Source organism: Lissotriton vulgaris, chromosome 4_1, assembly GCF_964263255.1.
Source record: "Lissotriton vulgaris chromosome 4_1, aLisVul1.2, whole genome shotgun sequence".
Classification (NCBI taxonomy): domain Eukaryota; kingdom Metazoa; phylum Chordata; class Amphibia; order Caudata; family Salamandridae; genus Lissotriton; species Lissotriton vulgaris.
Genome location: NC_141691.1, coordinates 1,387,105,043 through 1,387,129,418, shown reverse-complemented (window position 1 = coordinate 1,387,129,418; position 24,376 = coordinate 1,387,105,043). Strand labels below are relative to the sequence as shown.

Below are 24,376 nucleotides of genomic sequence, written 5' to 3'. Positions count from 1 at the left end.
CAGAAGCTCAAGTCCTCAGATTTTCGTAGCACAAAGTGACCAAGAGTGCATGAGGAGAAGAGAACCTCTGAGGGGAGGAAGGGTGGGTCGCATGTGAATCTATGAAAGACACCAATACTGGAGAACCACAGTTTACAGGTAAGTAACTTATGTTCTTCTCCAGTATTAGGGGTGTCTTTCATAGATTCACATGCTTGAATAAAAATAGAAAGCAGTAAAGCACAACATGAGTCATAAAGGTAGCATAAAACAAAGTACATAACACATTTCAACGTAAAACGGTGCATACTATGATTCAAGAGAAAATGCCTTTATGACGGGAGGCGGGAAGCAACAGAGGCTCACCTTATTGGAATAAATTCCGTAGCACCGCTTGTCCCACAGCCGCGTCTGCGGCGTCTGCTGATCCGAGACAGTAGTGCTTCGTAAACGTGTGTCTGCTCGACCACGTGGCAGCTCTGCAGATGTGGCGTAGAGGCACTCCCGCAAAGAGGGTTGTGGAAGTTGACACCGCCCTTGTGGAGTGAGCTCGTACAGGAGTAGAGAGGGGCTTTCCAGCCCGTTGGTGGCAAAAAGCAATGGCAGAGGAAATCCACCTGGTGATGGATTGTTTGGTAACTGGCTGTCCTTTGCAGATTGGGCCATAGGCCACGAAGAGCTGATCTGATTTTCGAAAAGGCGCAGTGCGTTGAATGTAGAATTTCAAACAACGGTTTAAGTCCAAAGAATGCAGGGAACGTTCTGCAGGAGACTGAGGATTAGGAAAAATGTCTTAAGGATGACAGGTTCATTAAGGTGGAAATCGGTTGGAACCTTAGGAATACATTTTGGATTGGTGCGTAGTGTAACCGCTTCTTTAGAAAACTGAAGAAAAGGAGGTTGGATCATAAATGTCTAGCTAGCTAGCTAGCTGTCTAACTGCTTACCCCACTTTTATAGCGCGGGGACACGCCTGTAGGCGTACACCAGGCGCTCTACAAATGCCCCTAATAATAATAATAATTGCTTGAATGTCACTTACTCGCCTGGAGGTTAGTGCAAGTAGAAGAGCAACTTTCCACGTGAGGAATTTTAAGCCCGCTAAATGGGTGGGCTCGAAAGGAGGTAGGAGGAGCTGAGACAGGACCAAATTTAAGCGGCAAGCAGGTGGAGGGCGACGAATGGGCAGAAACATCCGAAAGAGGCCCTTGAAAAACTGTTGTATAATTCGAGAGGAATATAATGACGTGGAACCATCATGACGGAAGCGGGAGAGTGCTGCCAAGAAGACTTTAAGAGTGGAATGAGAAAGTCCTGATTTTGCAAGGGACAGGAAAAAAGGCAGAATCTGTTCAGACTTGGCGGTCATTGGAGCCAAGGCTTTAGTGTGACACCAGACACAGAAACGCTTCCACTTCAGTTGATAGGTTTTAATGGTGGATGGAGCGCGAGCGTGAGCCAGCACTTCTCTGCAATCTGCGTCGATGTTCAGACGTGCAAACTCATTGTGTTCAGGTTCCAGGCATGTAGCTGGAGATACGCCGGATTTGGATGGCAGATTTGCCCCTGCTTCATTGTCAGGAGGTGAGGCAGAGGATGAAGCGGAATTGGATCGCTCTGAGAAAACAGGAGGAGATCCGTGAACCATGGGCGCCGTGGCCACCTGGGTGCTATTAGGATGACATGACAGGGTTGAAGCCTCATCCTGTGTAACAGGCGCGGAACTAGAGGGAGCGGAGGGAAAGCGTAGATGAATTTGTTCGACCAATTGATCAAAAATGCATTCCCGCTCGACTCTCTGTGGGGATGACGACTTGCAAAGCGTTGGCATTTCCTGTTGGTGGCAGTCGCAAAAAGATCCATCTGTGGCTGGCCCCACTGACGGAAGATGAACTCTAGAGTTGGTTGATTGAGTTCCCACTCGTGATTGTCTGTGAGAGACCTGCTGAGTGAGTCCGCTAAGACATTGGAGACACCCGGCACATGGATCACTGAGAGATGGACTTGATGGTGAATCGCCCAGTCCCATATTTCTTGTGCTTGTCTGGAGAGCAGAAGTGACCTTGTGCCGCCCTGTTTGTTGAGGTAGTGCATGCTGGTGGTGTTGTCTGTCCGCACCAGCAGCGATTGGCCCTGCACTACCCTCTGGAAAGATTTTAGGGCAAGGAAAATTGGCCGAAGTTCTAGGCGATTTATGTGCCACGTGCGTTGGAGCGCAGTCCACTTTCCTTTGACGGACATTCCTACGAGGTGTGCTCCCCAACACTCCGTCTGTCGTGAGCGTCAGTGTCGGAGTCGTCTCTTGAAAAGGTCGTCCCATGGAGATGTTTGGAGGGTGAGCCCACCACTCCAGTAAAGATTGAATGCGGGCGTGAGGTGAATCTTGTCGTTGAACGACCCCGAGATCTGTTTCCACTGCTTGTCTAGTTCCTCTTGTACGACTCTCATATGTAGTCTGCAATGTGGAATCAGATGTATGCACGAGGAAGCCATGCCCAGGAATGATTTTAACATCCGGACAGAAACGTACTGTTTTGACTGCAGGGAAAGTACCATCTTGAGTATGCGGTCCTGTCGTTCCTGGGAGACAAACACCTTTGCCAGTTGAGAATCTAGCAAGGCTCCTAGAAAATCTTGCTGCTGTGATGGGCGAAAGTGTGACTTTTGGCGATTGACTGAAAGGCCCAAGGTGCGAAAAAGCGAAAAGCAGACCTGAGTGTGCTGATTCGCCACCTGGTATGACGGAGCCTTTATAAGACAGTCGTCTAGGTAAGGGTAAAATTGGATGCCTTGCAGGCGCAGAAAAGCAGCTACCGGAGACATGATCTTTGTAAAGACCCTCGGTGCTGAGCGAAGGCCGAATGACAGGACTTTGAACTGGAAGTGCAGGTGTCCGACTGTGAAACGAAGATATCTTCTGTGTTTGTGGTGAATCGGCAAATGAAAATATGCGTCCTGGAGGTCGATAGTGGAGAAGAATTCTCCGGGATTGAGGTAATTTAAAATTTGAAGTAGTGTTAACATTTGAAATGTTTTTGCTGTGATGAATTTGTTCAGGGCCCGCAAGTCCAAAATAGGGCGCCACTCTCCCGACTTTTTCTTGATTAAAAAGAAGCGGGAGTAAAAACCCTTGCCCTGCTGCCCCTGTGGTACCACTTCGACAGCCCCTTTTTTGATCATCAATTTGACTTGAGGCAATAGTTCTCTGTAATGAGGGAGGTGGGGGCGGACCAGTAGGTAGGCGGTTGGGAGGAAATTTTATAAATTCTAGAGTATGTCTTTTTGAGATGACATCCAGGACCCAATGATCGGAGGTGATGTTTGACCAATTTAAGATGGACTTGGAGATCCAACCTCCAATTTTCACAGACAGTGTGTACTTTACGCTGGGGTTGATACTGTTTCTTAGCATTGGAACCACCTCTGTACGTGGTTTTTCTCTGGTATGGTTTTGAATTGATCAATCAAAGAGGGATGTAAGGGGGAAAAAGGCTATATAGGGCAGCCCCCCACTCAACGAATATGAAACAAAAAGCCCTATTCAGCCTGCATGATTTGGATCTCAAACTCTGTAACTAATGGGGCCACACTTCATATTGGCTCACCAAGAAAAAATTAAATTTAACCAATGCTGTGTTACAGGTCCGGACATGCCTTAAGATATAAAAATTGATGTGCACAAATTCACCCACATAAAGAAAATATGTGAGAAAGCAAGGAAAGTACCTCACGGACGTAACACCCGAGGGGGTTCCGGTTTGTTAATCACCGGTATACCCACTTCTCATCATCGGTTACTTTCCTTGCTGGGAGGATGAAACAAGTGCAGAAAGAATATGCACAAGAAAGAATAGAGAAAGAGACAGACAAGGAGTGTACAAATATACTACCTAGTAGGACAGAAAAAAGTGCTTAGAAAAGAATAACAAGTACCTACACCCAACAACCAACAAATATAAAAATGTGAGGTTTGGCTGGCTGAGTCGATTTTATTCTGGTGCTGCCAAACTTCACCATTAAAAAAATGGTTGAATTAATACCATTCATTTTTGTGACTGGACCGACATGTTTCATTGCCTTGTCATTGGCAACTTCGTCAGGGCAAATAGTTGGGTCTCTATTCTCAATCCTCCATTTTTTCATATGAGGACCTGTACACATACACACATTAAAAAACAGAGCACAGCGGTGGTCATTTGGTGAGTCAATAAAAGAGGCTCCAGCACACAACACACCACCCCATCACCGGTGGCTGCAAATCGCTATAGTTACCTTATGCTCGAATGTGGTAATCGTACCGCCGAGCATCAAAAGACGGCGTGTCAAAGATCACGAATCCGTCATGGAAACTCCGAGGTGTGAGAAACCTGTGCAGCCGCCTTCGGCTGAGAAACGAGGCATGCTGGAGAATTTGCAGGCGCTTTATACTTTTTATCAAGTCTAGGTAAAACGGCCGGGATCGAAATAGGCCGCTCCATTAATTTGAGACCTTCCTCCCAAATGTGATCGATGATCGGGATGGTGTGGGCTTGTCTCTGAGGAAGATCCTTGAAATCATATAAAATACAGTCTGTCTGCTGGACCTCTAAAGTCAGGTGAAACCTTTTGGCAGCATGGACCATCAAGTTGTGAAAGCTACCAATATCCACTGGAGGCAAAGCTCTTGGCGATGTTGGTGGAGTAGAAAATGTTTGAGCCCTATAGTCATCCCAATCAGTGAGGACGTTGTCGTCGTCATCTTGATGTGTGTTTTGAGGATCCTGTTCCTTATTATCAGTATCCTGCTGAAGGCGTACTGGTGATCTGGGTGTTACTGTAGGTATAGAAACTTGTGTTTGTGGAGGAGGTTGCGGAGCTGGAGAAGTAGGCCTGGATGGCGGAAACCTGCGATTATAATCACCCAGCATGTGCTGCAAATTAGACACTAAAGACAGTGGCATATGTGTCATCTGTTCCGTTATGGGTGTTTCAGAGTGCCCTATGGGGAAAAGATCTGCCCCATCTTCGGTTTCCTCTTCCTCCTCCTCGTCATAGTCCTGGTACCAGTCTTTTAACCATTGAAGCAGTGACCACTGTGAAGGTGGTCGCTGTGGCCAGTGGATGGTGTGAAGTTGACGAGCTCGTCAACGAAGCGGCAGAAGATTCAGAAGGAGGCTGAATTGTCAGCGCTGGGTCTGCTGATGAAGAATCCGTAGCCATTGACGGATGTAACTTCCCTTTATTCTTCGCCGACGAAGGTTTTTTCGCCATCGACGGCGCCGTCGACGAAGAGAGTAGCGTTGACGCAGATGTCACCGTCGACGAGGATGTCGTCGGAATTTTACTCGTCGACAAAGTTGTCACCGTCGACGAAGAGGTTCCCGTCGACGGGCTGGGTCCCGTCGACGATGGTGTTGCTTTCGTCGATGAAGATGGACGCGTCGACGAAGATGGACGCGTCAACGGAAGCTTTTTCGTCGACGATGAGGTCTTGGCAGTCGTCGATGAGATCTTAATGATAGAAGTAATGGGTCTCACCTCTTGGGTCGTCGTCGACGAGGTGGACGTCGTCGACGTAGTCCTTGAAGACATTGAACATGTCGTAGTCGACGTAGAGACAGCATCATTTAGTCGTCGTCGATGTCGTAGACGGACGCGTCGACGAGCCCGTCGACGAGCCAGTGCCCGTTTTTGAAGATGATGGCACGGCTTTGGACTGTGACGCCAGAGAACCAGGTCCCGTAGGCGTTGGTGGCAAGTCCTGTGGGGAGACATTCTAAGAGACTTCAGCAAGTCTTATTTTCTTGAGGAATGGAGAGGGCATTTCCGTCTCTGACCCACGCTTCTGAGAGGCCTTGGAATGAAATGAAGAGACACTCTCAACCTCCGAGACCACTGACTCAGATGTCTTCAACTTCTGTAGCCACAGAAGGAGACGGGCCTCTCTGTCTCTTAAAGTTTAAGCAGAAAAAGTACGGCAGTACTTACAGTTCTTGACTTCATGGTCCGGGTAAAGACAGTAAATGCATTTACTGTGTTGATCTTCATGAAACAGTCTAAGTTTGCCACAGGATGAACATTGTCTAAATAAAGATTTCCTTGAGGAAGACATTTGTCAAGTAGAAATGAGCTATGAAAGTAGAAAAAAACTGAGCAGAGCTCAGGGAGACTCCCTTCACACGACATGCGGTAGAAAATCTGAGGACTTGAGCTTCTGAGGAGAAGGTTCTAGAGGGTGCTGCAGCCTGATTGACTGGAATGTGGACCATTAAAATGACTCTGATATGTCACTAAAGTGAATTCTCCCATAGGCTGCTATGGGCCTATTCGGTTCTATGGTACTTTCTTACTTTTATGATATCTTTATATCTAATTGCTCTATATGTATATATGTATGATTATGTAATTCTTTCATCTATATATGCATATATTACTGCTATTTTATGTACCGTGGGACTCCCACTTCGACGACGGGGAATATTCAAGCATGTGAATCTATGAAAGACACCCCTAATACTGGAGAACCAAAGTTACAGGTAAGTAACTTGTTTTCTTGCCCCAGTTGTGGAACTTTCATAGATTCCCATGCTTTGTATCAGAGTAGCTAGCAGTAAGCCACAAGTGCACATTTTGTTACATGAGTATTAAAATTTCTCCGTATAACCATCTTCATATGACAATCATAGGAAGGAGGGATAGAAGCGAAAGCTCACCTCTCATTGGAAAAGATTCCTCAGGACTGCTTGACCTACTGCCGCTTCGCTCCTTATGAAACAGTCCAGGCAGTAAGGCTTTGTGAATGTATGGGCACTGCTCCATGGTGAAGTAGTGTGGCTCACTGGTTAGAGGCGGCAGACCCGAGAGCAGAGGACGGCCCGGGACCAGGGTTCGATTCCCGGCGCGGCAGGTTTCTGGACCAGGGTCAGCGGACTCGATAATTCTCTCGCCTCGGTGCCCACTCTGATCAGCGATCACACTCGGCAACTCTGGGCATTAGCTTGCCTCATCTTCACTAACGGCCCCACCAGACCGCCGGGGATGCCTGGTCTCACCCTGGAGATACCCATTAAGGGACCATCTCTCAGGGAAGCCAGGAAGGGTTTCGCAGCGGTCGAAGCGCCTTGGGACCCTACGGGTAAGTAGTGCACTATATAAATGCCAATACATACATACATACAGAGAGCTCGGATCTGGATGTACCACTTGTCCCAGGAACATTGTTAATAGAGATGGAATGGGATATAGGTGAAATGGATGGTCCTGAGACAGCAGGAGAAGCTCTGTGAACTAGAATTGGCGAGGCCACGCTGGTGCTATTAAGATCATCCTGCAAGGTTCCATCTTTAGTTTCCTGAGAAGCCGCGGGATCAGAAGAATTGGAGGAAAGGCGTAAACAAATGCGCCTGACCAAGTCATCGAAGGAGCATTCCCTAGTGACCCTCGATGGTGATCCCTGCTTGCATAGAGTCGTCATTTTCTGTTTTCTGGAGTCGCAAACAGGTCTATGGTTGGAGTGCCCCAACGTTGAAAAACTTCATCCAGAATATCTTGATCCAATTTCCACTCGTGACAGGCTGATTTCAGACGACTCAAGGTGTCTGCTGTTGTGTTGAGAGTGCCTGGTAGATGCTCTGCTGAAAGGACGACGTTGTAGAGAATCGCCCATTCCCATATTTCTTGGGCCTCTTTCGAGAGAAGATGAGACCTCGTACCTCCTTGCTTGTTTATGTAATGCATGGCCGTTGTGTTGTCCGTCCTGACCAGACGGTCGCTCCTTGAACCCTCGGCAGGAAAGCATGTAAGGCTAAACGAATCACTCGGAGTTCCAAGAGATTGATATGTAGAAAGCGCTCTTCTGGGATTCCAGTGACTGCTCACCTGGATCTCCTGTAAGACAGTGCCCCAGCCTTCCATTGAGGCATCTGTGGTTAGAATCAGAGGGGATGGAGCCATCCTGAAAGAGATACCTCTTGAGATATTTTCCTTGACAGCCCACCAAACTGCTGCTTTTCTCGTGAGAGGAGTGACCTTTATCTTGTCCTCGAAAGAGCCTTCCACCTGGCGCCATTGCATGTCTAGTTGTTCTTGCAAGGGACACATTCGCAGTCTGCAATGCGGAACTAATGGTATGCAAGATGAGATCGATCCTAGGAAAGATTTGTATAGACGAACTGACAGGGACCGTCTCTTTTGTAATTGACTGGCAGAGAAGATTAGCTTTTTCTGTCTTTCCTCCGAAGGAAAAGCTTTGCAGCTTTTTGTATCCAGAATGGAACCCAGGAATTTGAACCTTCTGGATGGAAGAAAGACTGATTTGTCTTTGTTGAGATGCAGACCCAGATGATTGAAAAGTTGGATGCAACTTTCGACTGCCTTTGTCGTTGCTTGAGAAGATGGAGCTTTTATCAACCAATCGTCTAGGTATGGGAAAACTTCTAGAGATTGTTTCCTGAGGAATGCTGCTACCGGGGCCAATACCTTTGTGAATATCCGCAGAGCAGATCTGAGCCAGAACGGCAGTACTTTGAATTGAAAGTGGCTCTTGGCTACTGTGAAGCATAAATATTTTCTGTGAGCTAAGTGGATCGGAACGTGGAAATATGCGTCCTGGAGATCCAGAGTTGCATGTAATCCCCTGGATTTAGAAGACGCAAGATGTCTTGAAGAGAGACCATTCGAAAGGAGAGTTGTATGAGATAGGTGCTGAGCTCCCTCAGATCTAAGATTGGACGCCACTTTTCCTCTGTCTTGTGAATTAGGAAAAATCTGGAATAGAACCCTTTTCCTCTCTGAGAGAATGGCACTGGCTCTGTCGCTCCCTTGGTGAGCAGTTGACGAACTTCGAGACGGAGAAGATGCCGATGTTTTGATTCTGTGGCGCGAGGAGCTCGGGGAGGTGGGAGGTCTTGAAATTGTAGTGTATGGCCAAATTGAACGATATTTAGGACCCACCGATCTGTTGCTATGATCTTCCAGCAATCAAGAAAATGTGTTATCCTGCCCCCCACTGATGTTACAAGGGGCGAAGGACCAAAAGGCGGGCCAGGAAGCCGCTATTGACGTTTAGAGGTATCTCTCCCCTGACGTCCCTGTTTATTTCTTGAAGACTGGTGAGAGAAAGAAGCCGATTGGCTCTGTCATTGAGAGTACTGAGGCTTGAATGAATGAGAGGATTGTGAATAGAAGGAGCAGCGTTGTTGATAACCCCCCCTATACATAGAGAAACCTTTTCCTCTTGCACCCCGGAAAGGTACTTTTCGATGTTGAAGTGTGCCCAAAGACCTTGCCGTCTCTGTATCTTCCTTAATGTCCTGTAAAGCGTCATCTATATGCTTGCCAAACAGCATATCTCCATCGAAGGACATATCCAGAATTTTATTCTGCACTTCAGGGCAAAACCCGGTACATCTCAGCCAACCTTGACGCCTTAGGACCGCTGAACCTGCCAAGGCGCGAAAAGCCCTTTGTAGCAATATCCATTGCACAATCTATAATTTCAGATGAAGATCGTTCACCTTCCTCCAGGATTTTTCTCGCTCCAGCTTTGGCACTCTCTGGAAGTTGATCAATAAAAGGAGAGAGATCGTGCCACATTTGGCGATCATATCGTCCCAAAATTGCGAGTGCGTTAGAGGCTCTAACGAGGAGGCTAGACATAGAGGAATACCTCTTGCCCACATTGTCCAGGCGCCTGCCCTCTTAGTCCAGCGGTGCAGTCAGGGGTGCCGTCGGGTTTCTTGATTTTCTATGGGCTGCCTGAGAGATAACCGAGTCTGGTCTAGGTTGACCAATAAGACAGGCAGGACTGTCCTTCGGAGCCGTATACTTTTTTTCCAGATGACGTACAACTGGAATCACAGTAGCTGGAGACTGAATCACCTTCTTACCCTCACTCCAAACATGCTAAACTATGGGTATGGAACGGATAGATTTCTTGTAAGGCTCCTTAAAATCATAGAGGCAACAGTCTGATTGTACCACAGGAACAGGAAGGCCAAATCTTTTAGATGCTCTTTCCATAAGATTATGGAAACCACCTATGTCCGCTGGAGTCGAATCCACAGGGTCCGGAGATGGTGAAGCCGGATCTGGGATAACATAATCATTCCATTCTGTATCAGGATTTTGGATATGTTCCACATTCTGGTCCTCATCTGAAGAGTCATCATCATCATGTACTGTAACTACATCATGCCCTTCTGTCAAAGGTTGTCCTTCATGCCTTTGAGATGTTGATGCCACAGAAGTAGAAGGAGGCTGCGGAGGTGGTGGCGGGGGAGGTTGCATTGTTTCAGAAGTTTGAGATCGGAACCTCCTTTTGTAATTCAACAACATCAGCTGTAGGTCATTTATTAGTGAAGACGGCATGGCCACCATACCCTGTTGAGATGGTTCCTGAGGTGTATCACGAGGAGTGAATTGTGTTTCTGGATGATGTTGACCCAAGTAATATTCATCCGAATCCGAGTCCTGGTACTTCACCTGGAGCTGAGATGGACTATAAGCATCTCCATATGGACTTTCATCCTCGTCAGAATATTCCTCCTCCAGGAGAAGAGCTGGAGATAACGGTGTCACCCTAGAGGAAGATGTCATTTCCGGAGTAATTTGTCTTTTCTTTATAGAAATTTCAACTTTTGGATCGTCGACGGTGTCGTCTATGGTGTCGTCGACAAGGGAATCGTCGTCGCTGGAGATAGAAGTTTTGTCGACTGTGGAATGGTCGTAGACGGTGGGCTGATCGTTGACGGTACCGTTGACGAGGTCGAGGTCAGAATCATTGTCGCCGTCGTCATCGACATCGTCGTCTTCGACACCATCGCAGGCGTCATCACCGTCGACGTCGAGGTTGTCAGTCTCGTCGACGGAACAGAGGTAGGATGTATCGTTGACGATGTCGTTGGCGAAGCTCTCGACGACGGGACCGTCGACGGAGCTGAAATTGAAACCGGCTGGATTTTTTACGTCGACGTACCTGAGGAAATTGTCGTCAACGGACGGATTTTCTTCTCTCCTTTTGACTCCTGAGGTGTACTTGAAGGTTTCTTGAAGATTTTCTGTTTTTCAGATGGTGAAGAGGTAGTAGAAGGGCCTTGGCTTTCACTCTTACCAGATAACACCTCAGGAACAAGTCCCTCTTTCTCCTTTGCACCTTTGTGAGGATATTTTTGGGGCCTAAGCCTTTTAGACCTTTCAGAGGTCTTTTGAGAGGCCTTAGCAAGGGGTTCAGCAGATATAGATGGGGAAGACCTACCCCTTTTTGCAGACTTCCTCGAAGATGTTGTTGAGGAGGAATCTTCACTATCACTAGAAAGTACTTCTTTCCGTGACTTCATCTTCTGTAACCAAGTCAGAAGTCTTCCTTCCCGGTCTCTCAGAGTCTTGGTGAAGAAGGTACTGCAGATCTTGCAATCAGTGGCCTTGTGATCCAGGTATAAGCAATAAATTCAGTCTTTATGCTTATCTTCAATATAAAGTATTTTCTTTGAGCAGGTAGCACAGGCTCTGAACAAAGCTTTCTTTTCTGACATCCTGATGAGAGATTAGATGAAGAAAACCAAAGTTGAAGAGAAAACTGAGCAGAGCTCAGTGGAGACTCCCTTAGCACAACGTGCGGTAGAAAATCTGAGGCTCTGAGGCTCTCTCAGGAGGGTTCTATGGGGTTGAGGCTGATCTGATTGGTTGTTGCAAGTTTTTGGTAACTTTTACAAAAAGAGGTAGATAGGCTACAAAATGAGATGAGGCCTAAGCCTTACTTTCTCTTTTGTACATACTGCTATGGTATTTTCTATTTACCGAGGCTCCCGTCAGCCTGAGAATGATACAAAGCATGGGAATCTATGAAAGTTCCAATACTGGGGCAAATAGACAATATGTACAAGGATGCGCTAGTCAGATTACGCACTAGGTTTGCCAAGCAAGAGAACATTGTTATGCGCAGGCATAAGTTCTACTCAACCACAAAGGGCAAACAAATCAATTGACAAATTTGTGTCCAGGGTAAGAGAGTTGTCAATGAAGTGTCAATTTGGGCCATGGAAGAAGAGATGAACTGGGATCAATTAATAGTTCAATGCTATAGTAAAAAGGCAAAAGAGAGGCTGAGGGCTGCCAGTAATCCCAATCTTAAGGAGGCCATTGGTATTGCAAATGTTGTAGGGGAGTCAGAGAAATGTATGAGAGAAATGAAGTATATACAACAAGAAAAAGCCATGGAAGTTGCATCTCTAAGTGATTCTGAGGGAGTGGATTTGTGAGCACTAAGAGCAATAAGGGAAACAATAACACTGACAAAGTAAAGACTAGCAAAGCATGGGTGTTCCATCTCAAAAAGGCTATACTCGTTTTTGTCAGGTGCGGAAGCACTTTCATGGGGCTGATTCAAAGAGTTGTTTTGCACTCTGCAAAGAGTGTCAAAAGTGTGGCAAGAAGGGCAAGAAGGGCCACTATGCTCGTATGTGCAAGGCTACTGGGAAGAAGGTAACAGTGGTGGAAGAAGAGGACACTGACGTAAAGATTTTGGTGGTTAAAGAGGATGAATGCCCTTCAGACTTAAATAAAAACAGGGTTCACCCAAAAGCGAATTTCACCATTAATAGAAAAGTTGTCTCCTTAATGGTGGACACGGGCTCACTTTATACTATTGTTCCCAAATACGTGTGTGACTCTGTGTGGCCGGATGCAATTTTAATCCCCTCTGATGTAATCTTGGAGGGTTATCAGGGAATGACCATCTGTGTTTTAGGATATATAGAGGCATACATTACATTTTGGACAGACAAACCAAAGGAAAATTTACATTGCTCAAGAAGGTCTTGCTATCTTGGGTTTGGTTCACCAGTATCCCCCAAATATCAGGGTGAATCCTAGGGCAGAAAACAGGTATTTATTGTAGATGGCTCAGTGGTACATAAAATCTTACAGCTTCATGAAAAAAATGTTGATATCAGATTGGGGGAAGCCACTGGGTTTATGCATAAAATTAATTTAAGAAAAGACTCAGTACCGGTCAAACACAGTGCTAGAAGGATTCCAATGGCAGCCAGAGCACAAGTGAAAGACATAATCAAACAGTTACTGGATGATAAAGTATTCGAAACTATAGAGGCAGCAGAATGGTTATCTTCCATTGTTATCACTGTGAAACAGGATGACTCACTCGTTTCTGTGTGGACTAGAGAAGTTTAAACCAGAGTGTGGTCATGGACAATTTTCCACAACCTAATATTAACGAGATTATGTTGATGTTGGCTGGTGGAAAGGTATTTACCAAATTGGATCAAGATAGTGCGTACCATCAAATCAAACTTCATCCTGACTCAAGAAAATACACCTCTTTTATCACTACGGAAGGTATATTACAGTTTAACAGACTTCTGCTTGGTCTATGCTCAGCAGCCAGTGTTTTTTAGAGGATCTTCACTGAGATTTTGAAGGGTATTAATTGGGTGCTATTTTTTCAGGATGACATTCTGAAATATGGTAAAATGAGAGTGTTATATCTCGCTTGGGAGGTGCTAGTTTACCACTGCAGAAAGACAAATGTGTTTTTGCTGTGATGAAGTGGATTATTTAGGATACCACATCACTACGGCATTGAACCCAAGCACGATTTGGTTAGTGCCATAGTCAATGTTAAGGTTCCTGCTGATTGGGACCAACTAGGTCTTTCATGGGCATGGTGGAATACTATGGAAAATTTGTTAAGGATTTTGCTCTGCAAGTGGAACCTTTAAGGGAGTTATTGTTGTAGGGCAGGACAATTACATGGGGTGAAGAACAACATAAGGCTTTCCATCTCATAAAGCAGAACATCGCACTTCGCACAGGCTGACATATTGGTACCTTTTACCCCTGGCTTACATACCATCTTACAGTTGATGCCAGTGCTGTAGGGGTTGGTGCAGTGTTGGCGCAGGTCCAAGCAGGGCAGGTGAAACCGGTTGCGTTTGCATCACGATCTTTAACTGATGATGAGTTAAACTACTCGGTTATTGAGCGTGAAGCACTGCAGCTGCTTGGGCCACTAGACATTTCAGAGAGTTCTTGTGGGGTGTATTTTTTATGTTATGGACCGATCATAAGCCCCTTATTAAAGTTTTGGGCCCTGATGGTAGTAAAAATTGTTCCGGAAGACTTCACGTCTAGCTGTCAAAGTATAGGAGTTCATGTGTAAGGTAGAACATATACCTTGCTGGCGTAATGGAGTAGCTGACTGTCTGTCAACATTACCTGACACTAAGGTGGCTTGTTGTGACTAAATTACAGAAGAGGTTGTAGCCAATATTAATGATATCACAAAGGGTTTAGGCAAGTTTATCTCCAGAGAGGATTGGCTAGAAGGCATGAGCAAGGATAACACCCTTTCAGGTGTCATGAAAATGGTAAGAGAAGGAGTTTCAAGGTCTTAGCCCTTTTGCCCAATTACAGCATGTACTATCTATACAGGGCGATTGTGTTTTGATGAGGGGTGAGAAGTTTGTACCACCTGAATCCATTAGGAATATGGTGATAGGGTTGAGCCATGAGGGGCATTTAGGACAAAGGTTGACTGGTAAGAGACTTTAAGAAAGATTTTGGTGGCCATGTATTATATAAGTGAAGGATTGGGTGGAGAAGTGTACTTGTTGTAAGAAGTCTGAAAAAAAATTGCGGGTTGGTTTGGATAGACCTGGTCATATTGAGCATGTCATTGGACAGGAAGGAGTCTGGCAAAAACTCTGCATGGATTTTATTTGTCTGTTTTGCGATTTACAGGATAATAAAAGATTTGCGGCTGTATTGGTGGACGCCAGTTTGAGGTGGGAGGAAGTGTCCTTCATGAAAAACATTAACACAGAATACACCGTAAATGTGTTAAGTGAAGTTATCAGGAGTGAGGGTATACCAGACATTCTGATTACAGACAATGACACACAACTCACTTCTAGAGAAATGGAAAGTTTTTTTTATAAGACTGGTTTGATACATGTATGTACATCTCTTTACAATCCACAGGGAAATGCTCTGCATGAGAGAATCAATAAATTGGTGAAAGGCACAATGCAATTAGCAGTTGCTTCAAATATATCAGTGCAGCGTGCCATCATAGACATGTTATGGGCCTACCGTACCTCTGTACATCAGGGTATGGTTAATGCGGGGAAGGAAAGCCGGTACAAAATGTTTCCCACTTGGATGCGCTGTGAGGTTAACAATTTTTCACCTCCTAAACACCACGAAGTGGGGATCGATGGCAACAGAAACATACAGCAGGGTGACTGGGTAAAAGTTAAACCAGGTGGTACTACGAGTGGATTTAGCAAATTTAGGGGGCCCTTTCATGTGAAGTTTGGAGGGGGAAGTTGGCCAAAACTACAAACTGGTCAAACATGGAATCTAAGAAGAGTCGCATTGTACCAAAAACAGGTAAAGGCGAAACAGAAGGTTCATAAAGAGTCCTTAAAATCTACACCCATTGGACAGGAAAGCCTTAAGAGTTGCAGAGAGCATGATCATCCCACTTCTTCTGAGACTTCTGTCTCTGAACCTAGAGTTGGCATTCGGAGGACAAGGGTTTTCAGGAAAGTAGGATGCTGCAGTATTTGAAACATTATGTTTCTCATTTTGTCTATTTTCAGCCTTGCAAAGGAGTGGGCATAGGGATTGTTCTCATGGTATTGTGAATTGGTTCACTTTCTAGTTTTCATTTCATGTTTCTATTGTCCTCACCCTTTGAGTTACAATTTCCATTTATTTACTTATGACTTTTCATCCTTTATACCTTATGTCCATTATTTACTACTATGTTTACATTGTGCCAATTTCTATTTTGTATGTAAGGTAAGGAGATGTGTGGAATTATGGTTAACACTGTACAGCTCTCCTCATGCTGCCGTGCTTGTGAGATTATGACATCCATGTTAATGATGATTGGTGAACTGTTCTGTCTCGCTTAAATAAAGCTACATTTAGCCATTGAGCAGAGGATTGCTTCAATTCATTTACTACAGTGACATTATATCCTGCTTCGCAATTGGTTATAAGGGACATGAAATTCATCAAATAATACCACAATTAGCTCCTACTTCCCCTCCCTAGAGCGCTTTATGTTTATGTACTGAACGCTGGAGGGTGTACACTTGGGGTCTTCCTCTCGTCCTTTCTCTCTTTTAGTTGCGTACCTTTAAAATCTGCCACATCTTTCTGTAAGTCCATTTGCTGTTGGTGGAAATGCTGGATCTCCTTCTCTGGCTCTAGGCACTCTACCTCTGTTTTCTGAACATCCACAACATTGCACCTGAAAAAGAGTGGCAGCGTGAAATGCAACCCACCATTCCCTGAAGTTTACACAGAGTCAAAGAAGGTGGCACCAAGTCAAGTCATCAAGTTGAAATTTAGATTCTATGTCTTGCAAAACCTTTGACTGTTGCCCATGTGTTCGAACAGTCTGGTGTTCAATATAGGAGTACATTTAATCAATGTGTGATTATGGAGATCATGTAATATTCATTTACTTTTTTATTCAAAATGTCATCATCATCAGAAAACTTTATTTCGGCCAAAAATGGCCATGTAAACACAGATAAAAACAAGCATTTGCAATGCAATAGGTCTCGCATTAGGAAAGTTTGAGCTATTAGTATTGTAAATGACACATTTTTTATTTATGGGTTGGTTTAGAAAATAGCTAAATTAATAGCTTTGTCATTTACAATGCCAATAGTTATAACTTTGGCAAATGTGACACATATAGCATTTGTAATGCAATATGTGTTGTATTTACGTGACTTAGATGTATTGATATTACAAATAACAATGGCTTTTAATTTTTTTAAATAATTAATACTTAAATAAAAGTTATTGTAATTTATGGCACTAACGTAAACTTTTTTAAATAACTTTTGTGAAGTTTATGTTCAGTGTATTTTATTGTGACGAAAATCCAAGAACAGAAGTGAAATATTAACATCTTTTTGTGACATTTGTAATAAAGCTTGAAACATTGATAGAACATATTTGAACCAGTTGTTGTTGAATGGTTGCACAGATTGATGCTGTGGTAGCGCATAGTGATGCTGTGGTGCCCCTAAGTGATGCTTGGATGTCCCTGAGTGATGCTGTGGTGCCCCTGAGTGATGCTGAGGCGATGCGATAGATAGAGTGAGTGCGATAGATAGAATGAGGGCGATAAATAGAGGGCGGGCGATAGATAGAGGGCGATATTTAGAGTGAGGGCAATAGATAGAGGGAGGGCGATAGGTAGAGGGCGATAGATAGAGCGAGGGCGATAGATAGAGGGAGGGCGATAAATAGAGGGAGGGCAATAGATAGAGTGAGGGCGATAGATAGAGTGAGGGCGATAGATAGACAGATAGAGTGAGAGCGATAGATAGATAGAGTGATGGCGATAGATAGAGTGAGTGCGATAGATAGACAGAGTGAGGACGATAGAGTGAGGGTAATAGATTGATAGATAGAGGGCGATAGGTGAGGGCGATAGATAGAGTGAGGGCGATAGATAAGATAGATTGATAGCGAGGGGCGATAGATAGATTGATAGAGTGAGGGTATAGATAGAGTGAGGGCGATAGAGTGAGGGCGCTAGATAGATGGATAGAGTAATTATTTGGTGTGTAATTATGTGGCACTGAGTGGTATTTGGAGTGTATGTTGCATTGAGTGCAGTGTAAATATGTAGCATATAATTATGTGGCACTGAGTGGTATTTGGAGTGTATGTTGCATTGAGTGCAGTGTAATTATGTGGCGTGTAATTGTGTTGCACTTAGTGATATTTGGAGTGAATGTTGCATTGAGTGCAGTGTAGTTATGTGGTGTTTGATTATGTGGCACTGGGTGGTATTTGGAGTGTATGTTGCATTGAGTGCAATGTAATTATGTGGCCTGTAATTATGTGGCACTGAGTGGTATTTGGAGTGAATGTTGCATTGAGTGCAGTGTAATTATGTGGCGTGTAATTATGTGGCACTGAGTGGTATTTGGAGTGTATGTTGCATTGAGTGCAGTGTAATTATGTGGCGTGTAATTATGTGGCACTGAGTGGTATTTGGAGTGTATGTTGCATTGAGTGCAGTGTAATTATCTGGCATGTAATTATGTGGCACTGAGCGGTATTTGGAGTGTATGTTGCGTTGAGCGCAGTGTAATTATGTAGCATATTATTATGTGGCACTGAGTGGTATTGTCTGGAGTGTTTGTTGTATTCAGTAGAGTGTAATTATGTGGCGTGTAATTATGTGGCACTGAGTGGTATTTGGAGTGTATGTTGCATTGAGTGCAGTGTAATTATGTGGCGGATAATTATGTGGCACTGAGTGGTATTTGGAGTGTATGTTGCATTGAGGGTGCAGAGTGTGTGAGGGTGCATTGTGTGTGAGGGTGCAGAGTGTGTGGGCTAAAGTAGTGTGTGGGCGCAGTGTGCGTGGCCTAAAGTAGTGTGTGGGTGCAGTGTGTGTGGCCTAAAGTAGTGTGTGGGTGCAGTGTGTGTGGCCTAAAGTAGTGTGTGGGCACAGTGTGTGTGGCCTTAAGTAGTGTGTGGGCGCAGAGTCTGTGTGGCCTAAAGTAGTGTGTTGGCGCAGTGTGTGTGGCCTAAAGTAGTGTGGGCGCAGTGTGAGTGACATTACAGATTAAGATTCAGTTTAGTAAAAAATCATCATTGTTTTATCAAAGAGTTTTAGAGATTGTTATTTTGAAGGTTTAGCCTGTGCTTGAAAATACATTTTAAGAAGGTACTAACAACTTTACACACATAAGCCGAGTTTAAAAATTGTAACCGTAACATAGCAGGGCGGCATCTTCTAAAATGTAGAGATCGAAGAAGAGGGATTAGCCATAATTTGCGGTGAGCAGAATAGAATTTACAAAACAAAACAGTATGCATTATTGACTGCTCTGATAGTTCGTCGCATGGGCAAGGAGTTAAACATTCTTCCCAGCTGTTTCTTTTAGGGAATGCTACCACCCTGTGGAAAATGTTCAACCTAAATCTCGTTAATAAGAAACGTTCAAACTGCGAGTTTACATAGGTTAGGTAAGGTTCCATTTCCAGGGTGGTCATAACTGCTATGGAGTGCTGTACTGATTGTTTCCTGATCTCCCCAGTGATGCGGAGCTCTTCAAAATGGCTCAACGCCTTTGCCTTTAGTTCTTTTTTTGGTATTTCGGCGATGGTTTCAGGATTGTGATAGTACTCCGGCATTCCCAGATCTACAAAAAGTTTCTTTACATATATTAGCCACTCTATTTTTTCGGCCCTGTCTAGGGTCATACAGTCCATGATAATAGCTTTGGTGATTGTGTTTTTTGTTGAGACCCATATTCTGCGCCAAAGAAGTACTGGTTCAACTTTAGCCAGATCTTCAATATGTGGAAGTCCCAGTTCTACATGACAGGCGTAGGTGGAGACTCTTTTTGGGACCGCAAGCAAGAATCTCAAGAAGATATTTTCGGCTACCTGCAGGGCATTTGTATTTTTGTGTCCCCATAGGCCCGCCCCGTATAGTGCAATGGAATGGCACTTGGCTCTATAGATCTTGAGTAATTCTACCGGAGGCTTTTTCCCCAATTTTTGTGCAAATTTCATTAGGGCAGCGATAGAGCGGAGCAGTTGGTGCTTGCGCGCTTCTATGGCTGCTCTCCGGGTGAGCCTCTCATCTATCATAATCCCTAAGTAAGGGTACTGGGAGGTGGTTTCCAGCTTTTCATTATTTAGGAAGATAGCTTTTCCCTGTTTCCTAGCTTGTCCCGCCACCATAACATAAGTTTTTTTTATATTTATGTGGAGGTCTAGGTCGCTCATGAATTTAGCGTAACTATTCAGGGATTTTTGGAGCTCACGTGGGGTGCGTGCTAAAAGCACTGCGTCATCCGCGTACAAGAGTGCGGGTACCAGTCTCTTGTTCACTCGGGGCAGGTCCAGACCCCCACTCAGCATTTCCAACTCCAGACCATTTGTATAGAGGGAGAAAAGGAAGGGGGCAAGGACGCACCCCTGCCTGACCCCACGCGAAACGCACCCTGGAAGAGGCGTTCGAGTAGAGTTCTCTGAGGAAAGTCACCAGGGCCTCGTCAATTCCCATATCGGACAGCAACGCCCATAATTTTGCGTGGGATACGCAGTCGAAAGCCGCGGAAAGGTCGACATAAACCATGTAGACCTTCCCGCGTTTTGCCGACACGTATTTTCCCAACAAAGGGCCAGGTTCAGGGCTTGTTCCGTTGTTCCAAGTCCCTCTCGGAAGCCATACTGGATATCCGAGAGGGCCCCGGTATCCTCTGCCCAATCCTGCAGACGCTGGAGTACCACTCTTCCCAGTACCTTCCCAGTGAGTCGAGGAGGGAAATAGGTCGATAACAAGTCACCTCCTCTCTATTGCCCTTTTTAAAAATGGGTACCAGTATAGATTGTGTCCAATTTTTTTTTTTTTTTTAGTAGTAAAATCTTTATTCGGTTTCATTTTTACAAAGAAAACCATAAAAGTGTACAGACATTTCATAAAATTTGACATTACAGATTAAGATTCAGTTTAGTAAAAAAATCATCATTGTTTTATCAAAGAGTTTTAGAGATTGTTATTTTGAAGGTTTAGCCTGTGCTTGAAAATACATTTTAAGAAGGTACTAATAACTTTACACAGGTTTAGCCTGTGCTTGAAAATACATTTTAAGAAAGTACTAACAACTTTACAGTGTGTGTGGACTAAAGTAGTGTGTGGGCGCAGTGTGTGTGGCATAAAGTAGTGTGTGGGCGCAGTGTACTAAAGTAGTGTGTCGCCTCATTTGTCAGTAGCGAGCGCAGATGCTTTTCGAGGGTCTTTGCTTAGTTTTCACACAGTCTATCACACAAATCTGCCCTTACTTGAAAGCAGGAAAATGGTGCGTTCCTGAGTTGTGAACAGCTAATGTGAACATGAGCTTAGAGTGCGAAGTGGCATGCTGTAGGGGCAGCCTGGGAAGATCACCATGAAACTACATGTCACCAAGAATGCAGTGCTTTAGTCCTGGATTTTACTGTGCATTCTGGGGGCTCTAGCTTGATTTGATTTGATTGATTTGATTTGTGCATTTCTAAAGCGCACGAATGCCCGAAGGTGTCTTGGCGCTATGGATTGTCCAGATTCCGGGGCAAGTCTGGAGTTAGTGAAATTTATGCGGTGAATAGCCAGGTCTTGATTCTCCTTCTGAAAATCTCCAGGGTTGGGCTGTTTTTTATGTCAAGTGGTAGTGCGTTCCATGTCCGTGCTGCATGCACGAGGAAGCTTCTTCCTCCCCAATTTGATCGTTTGAACTTGGGTATCGCTATCAGTTTTTTTCCACCTGATCTGAGAGGCCTTGATGGTTCGTAGTGCTTTAGGTGGGTTTTCAGGAAAAGAGGGCCTTTGCCCTGCAGTGCCTTGTAGGTCATGCACAGTGATTTAAACTTGACTCTTTTGGCTACAGGTAGCCAGTGGAGTGTCTCTAGTTTATGACTGATAGGCTGAAACTTTGGGATTTCCAGTATCAGTCGTGCCGCTGCATTCTGGAGTCGCTGCATTTTTTCCATGATTTTTATTCTGGCTCCGGCATACAGTGCGTTACCGTAGTCCAGTCGAGACAGTGCTAGGGCTGTCACTACAGTTCTGCGTGTGTCTTGAGGCAGGTATGGGAGTATTTTTCTGATCATTTTTAGTATCAGCCAGAAAGACGATGCCAGTTTGTTTACTTGGGCTTCGTATGTTAGTTTGGTGTCTATCATGACTCCCAAGTTTTTAGCTTTCTCTGAGGGTTCTGGTCTTGTTCCCAGTTCAGGGGACCACCAGTCTGGGGACCAGATATCGGCGTTACCTCCTAGAAATATTACCTCACTCTTTTCTCCGTTGAGTTTGAGGCAATTTTGTTGCATCCATTGGCTAACTTTTAGCATGCATAGTTGAAAATTCTTGGCTGTTACTTTACTGTCTTTGCCTATAGAAATGACGATTTGGGTATCCTCAGCGTAGCTCTAGTTCACTTCTCTTGCTCTAACGTGAAAACAATGATTTCTATATGAGACAAGTTTAACCTATTAGCATTGTAAATGACAATGCGTTTTATTTCAAAAACAAAAACATAAATAAAAGGCATTGTTAATTACAATGCCAATAGCTCAAACTCGGGTAAATGCGAGACCAGTTGCAATGCAATAGGTCGCGCATTTATGAGAGTTTAAGCTATTGGCATTGTAAATAACAATGCCTTTTATTTAGGTTTTTAAAAAGCAAAACAAAATAAAAAGGCATTGTTTTTTAGAATGCCAATAGCTCAAACTCGCCTAATTGCGAGACCTATTGCATTGCAAATCCTTGTTTTATTTGTTATGTTGGCAGTTCTGGGGCCTATACGTTTGAGTGCCGTTAAAAAGATGCTGCTGGCAACGCTCCAGAGTTGGGTGAGTTATCATCATGAAACCAAATTGTGAGTTTGTGTAGAACAGCAGTAACATTGACCTGTTGTGACCTGTACACCGTTGCTCAAGTGTGTCTTGGCACTTCCTGATGTTATTGTTTCCCAAGTCCACCATATGAGGTTTAAAGATTTCAGAAGGTGGAAGGCCAGGAATCTGCTTTAACATTTCTCAAGAATTCTCTGTCCAGTATTATCACCCGAGTGATTCGCCCAGTATTTTAAACCTGTACAATGAATTTGTGCAATAATCGGCAGAAATATTTACCCACTATTGAAAAAAGAGTCCAGCTGGAGACGTGATTGTCATTTCTTTGAATTCAGAGCGATTAATTCGTGCAGTATTACAGTCACAGCTCCTGTTAATTTTTAGAAAGATTTGTAATGCGCAGGAAGGTTAAACTTCGCCTGTAAATGTTTTGCCATTACCCCCACCCTCTCCCGACCCCCCTCTTGAACATTACTGGGAGTGTTAAAATAAACTCCAGATTGGCCAGTTGGGAGTCAAACTTGTGGCCAGCGAATTACATAAAATCGCTGGCACAGTGGATTCCTTTCACGCTGAGCTGTCACCGGCAGGCGTGCAGAAATTGGAATAATTTTAGGATTGATTCTTGTCTAACAACATGACATTCTGTTTTTTTAGCACGTAATGCGTTTGCAGCCTCAAATTTAAAAACACCCTAAATTCTGTGTTTACTCTAGTACTAGCATCTGAAGATTTTAACCTCTATGACTTTTAGACTGGAAATATGTAAACATGTATGTAAATGCTTGTAGCAAAATGGATTTAGTCGTGCACGATGCCCAAAGAACACGTGACAAGTTGTATGATGGAAATCCATAAAGGCAGTCGATGCAAGAGAATAGACAAAGATCTGCGAGTTTTAAAGGCACTTTGAACAACTTTATTATGCGATAATGTTTGTTTTTGTTACCAGCTGACATGCTGATACAAAAAATATTGTTTACTTAGGCTCAGTGATCTCAGAAACGACTAGCCATTCCTTCGGGAAATAAAACAAGCAACGCTCTACCCTGTAACGCATTTCCACCCCCAGCTTGTCAGACGCCAACAATAATAGGCTCGACCGGACTAATATCATTTTTAGGTTTTGCCTCGGCGAAGATGCGCTCTGCGCATCTTTTCGGCGCAGGCGAAAACCTGATGAGTTACATAGTGTGGCTTGGTTCGGCCCTCGTCCTTGATTGGCTGGCTCCGTAAACGGAGCCTTGCCATTGGACGAGGGGCCTGTCCGTCAATGCCGGACCAGACACGGGGGCGTTCCCGACATTCTTTGGCTTTTGCCGACGTCACGGGACGCCGGGAACGCCCCCGTGTCTGGTCCGGCATTGCCGGCACTACTGCGTCTCTTCTTCCCGTTTCCCGCCCCGTGACTGGCCGGCCGGCCAATCCTAGCGCGGCCGGCCGGAAGTGCCCGCCCCCGCAGCCCGGGGAAGAAGGAGAGGAAGACGGAAAGCACTATGGCGGCGCCCGCGGGGAGAGCGGAGAAGTGCCTCTCCAACCTGCCGCTCTGTCTGGGCTGCCCAGCTGCGAGCGGGAGCCTCCTCTGCAGCACCATGCACCCCGGGGGTGGGTTCATCCAGGAGCAACGACCCGACGGATTTCGAGTCCCCCACGGCCCAGCAGCCTCGCCAGGCAGCCTCCAAGGAGGAAGGGACTCGCAGGAACCGACCGAGCAAGAGCCAGAAGCGAAGGTACCCCCTCCGACTCGCAGGACAGAGCAAGCAGCAGGACGACAACAGAGCTAGGCGGCACCTCGCGGAAACCGGGGTGCAGGAGTTCGTGATCAACCACCAGCTGTCGGAAGGCGACCGAGGCGGAGCAGGGTGCCAGAACGGCGACCCGAATGCACCTTAGGCCAGAACGGCGGTGCTCACAAAGAAGCGATCCAGGGCAGCTGGCAGATTGTGGCACAAGCAGCTGGGACAACTAAGGCACAGCAGCCAGGTCGGTACCAGGCGGCGGTCGGCGC

General features: G+C 45.1%; 1 protein-coding gene across 2 annotated transcripts in view; it reads right to left on the bottom strand.

The window, feature by feature from the left end:
* The window catches only part of LOC147724022 (E3 ubiquitin-protein ligase TRIM39-like), a 235,871-nt gene that overhangs the window by 126,925 nt on the left and 84,570 nt on the right, over positions 1–24,376 (bottom strand). For both annotated transcript variants that reach the window (XM_086965627.1, XM_086965628.1), the window contains one exon: positions 16,122–16,237. In XM_086965627.1, coding sequence (XP_086821753.1) covers positions 16,122–16,237 — 116 coding nt within the window. The remainder of the gene's footprint in view (positions 1–16,121; positions 16,238–24,376) is intronic.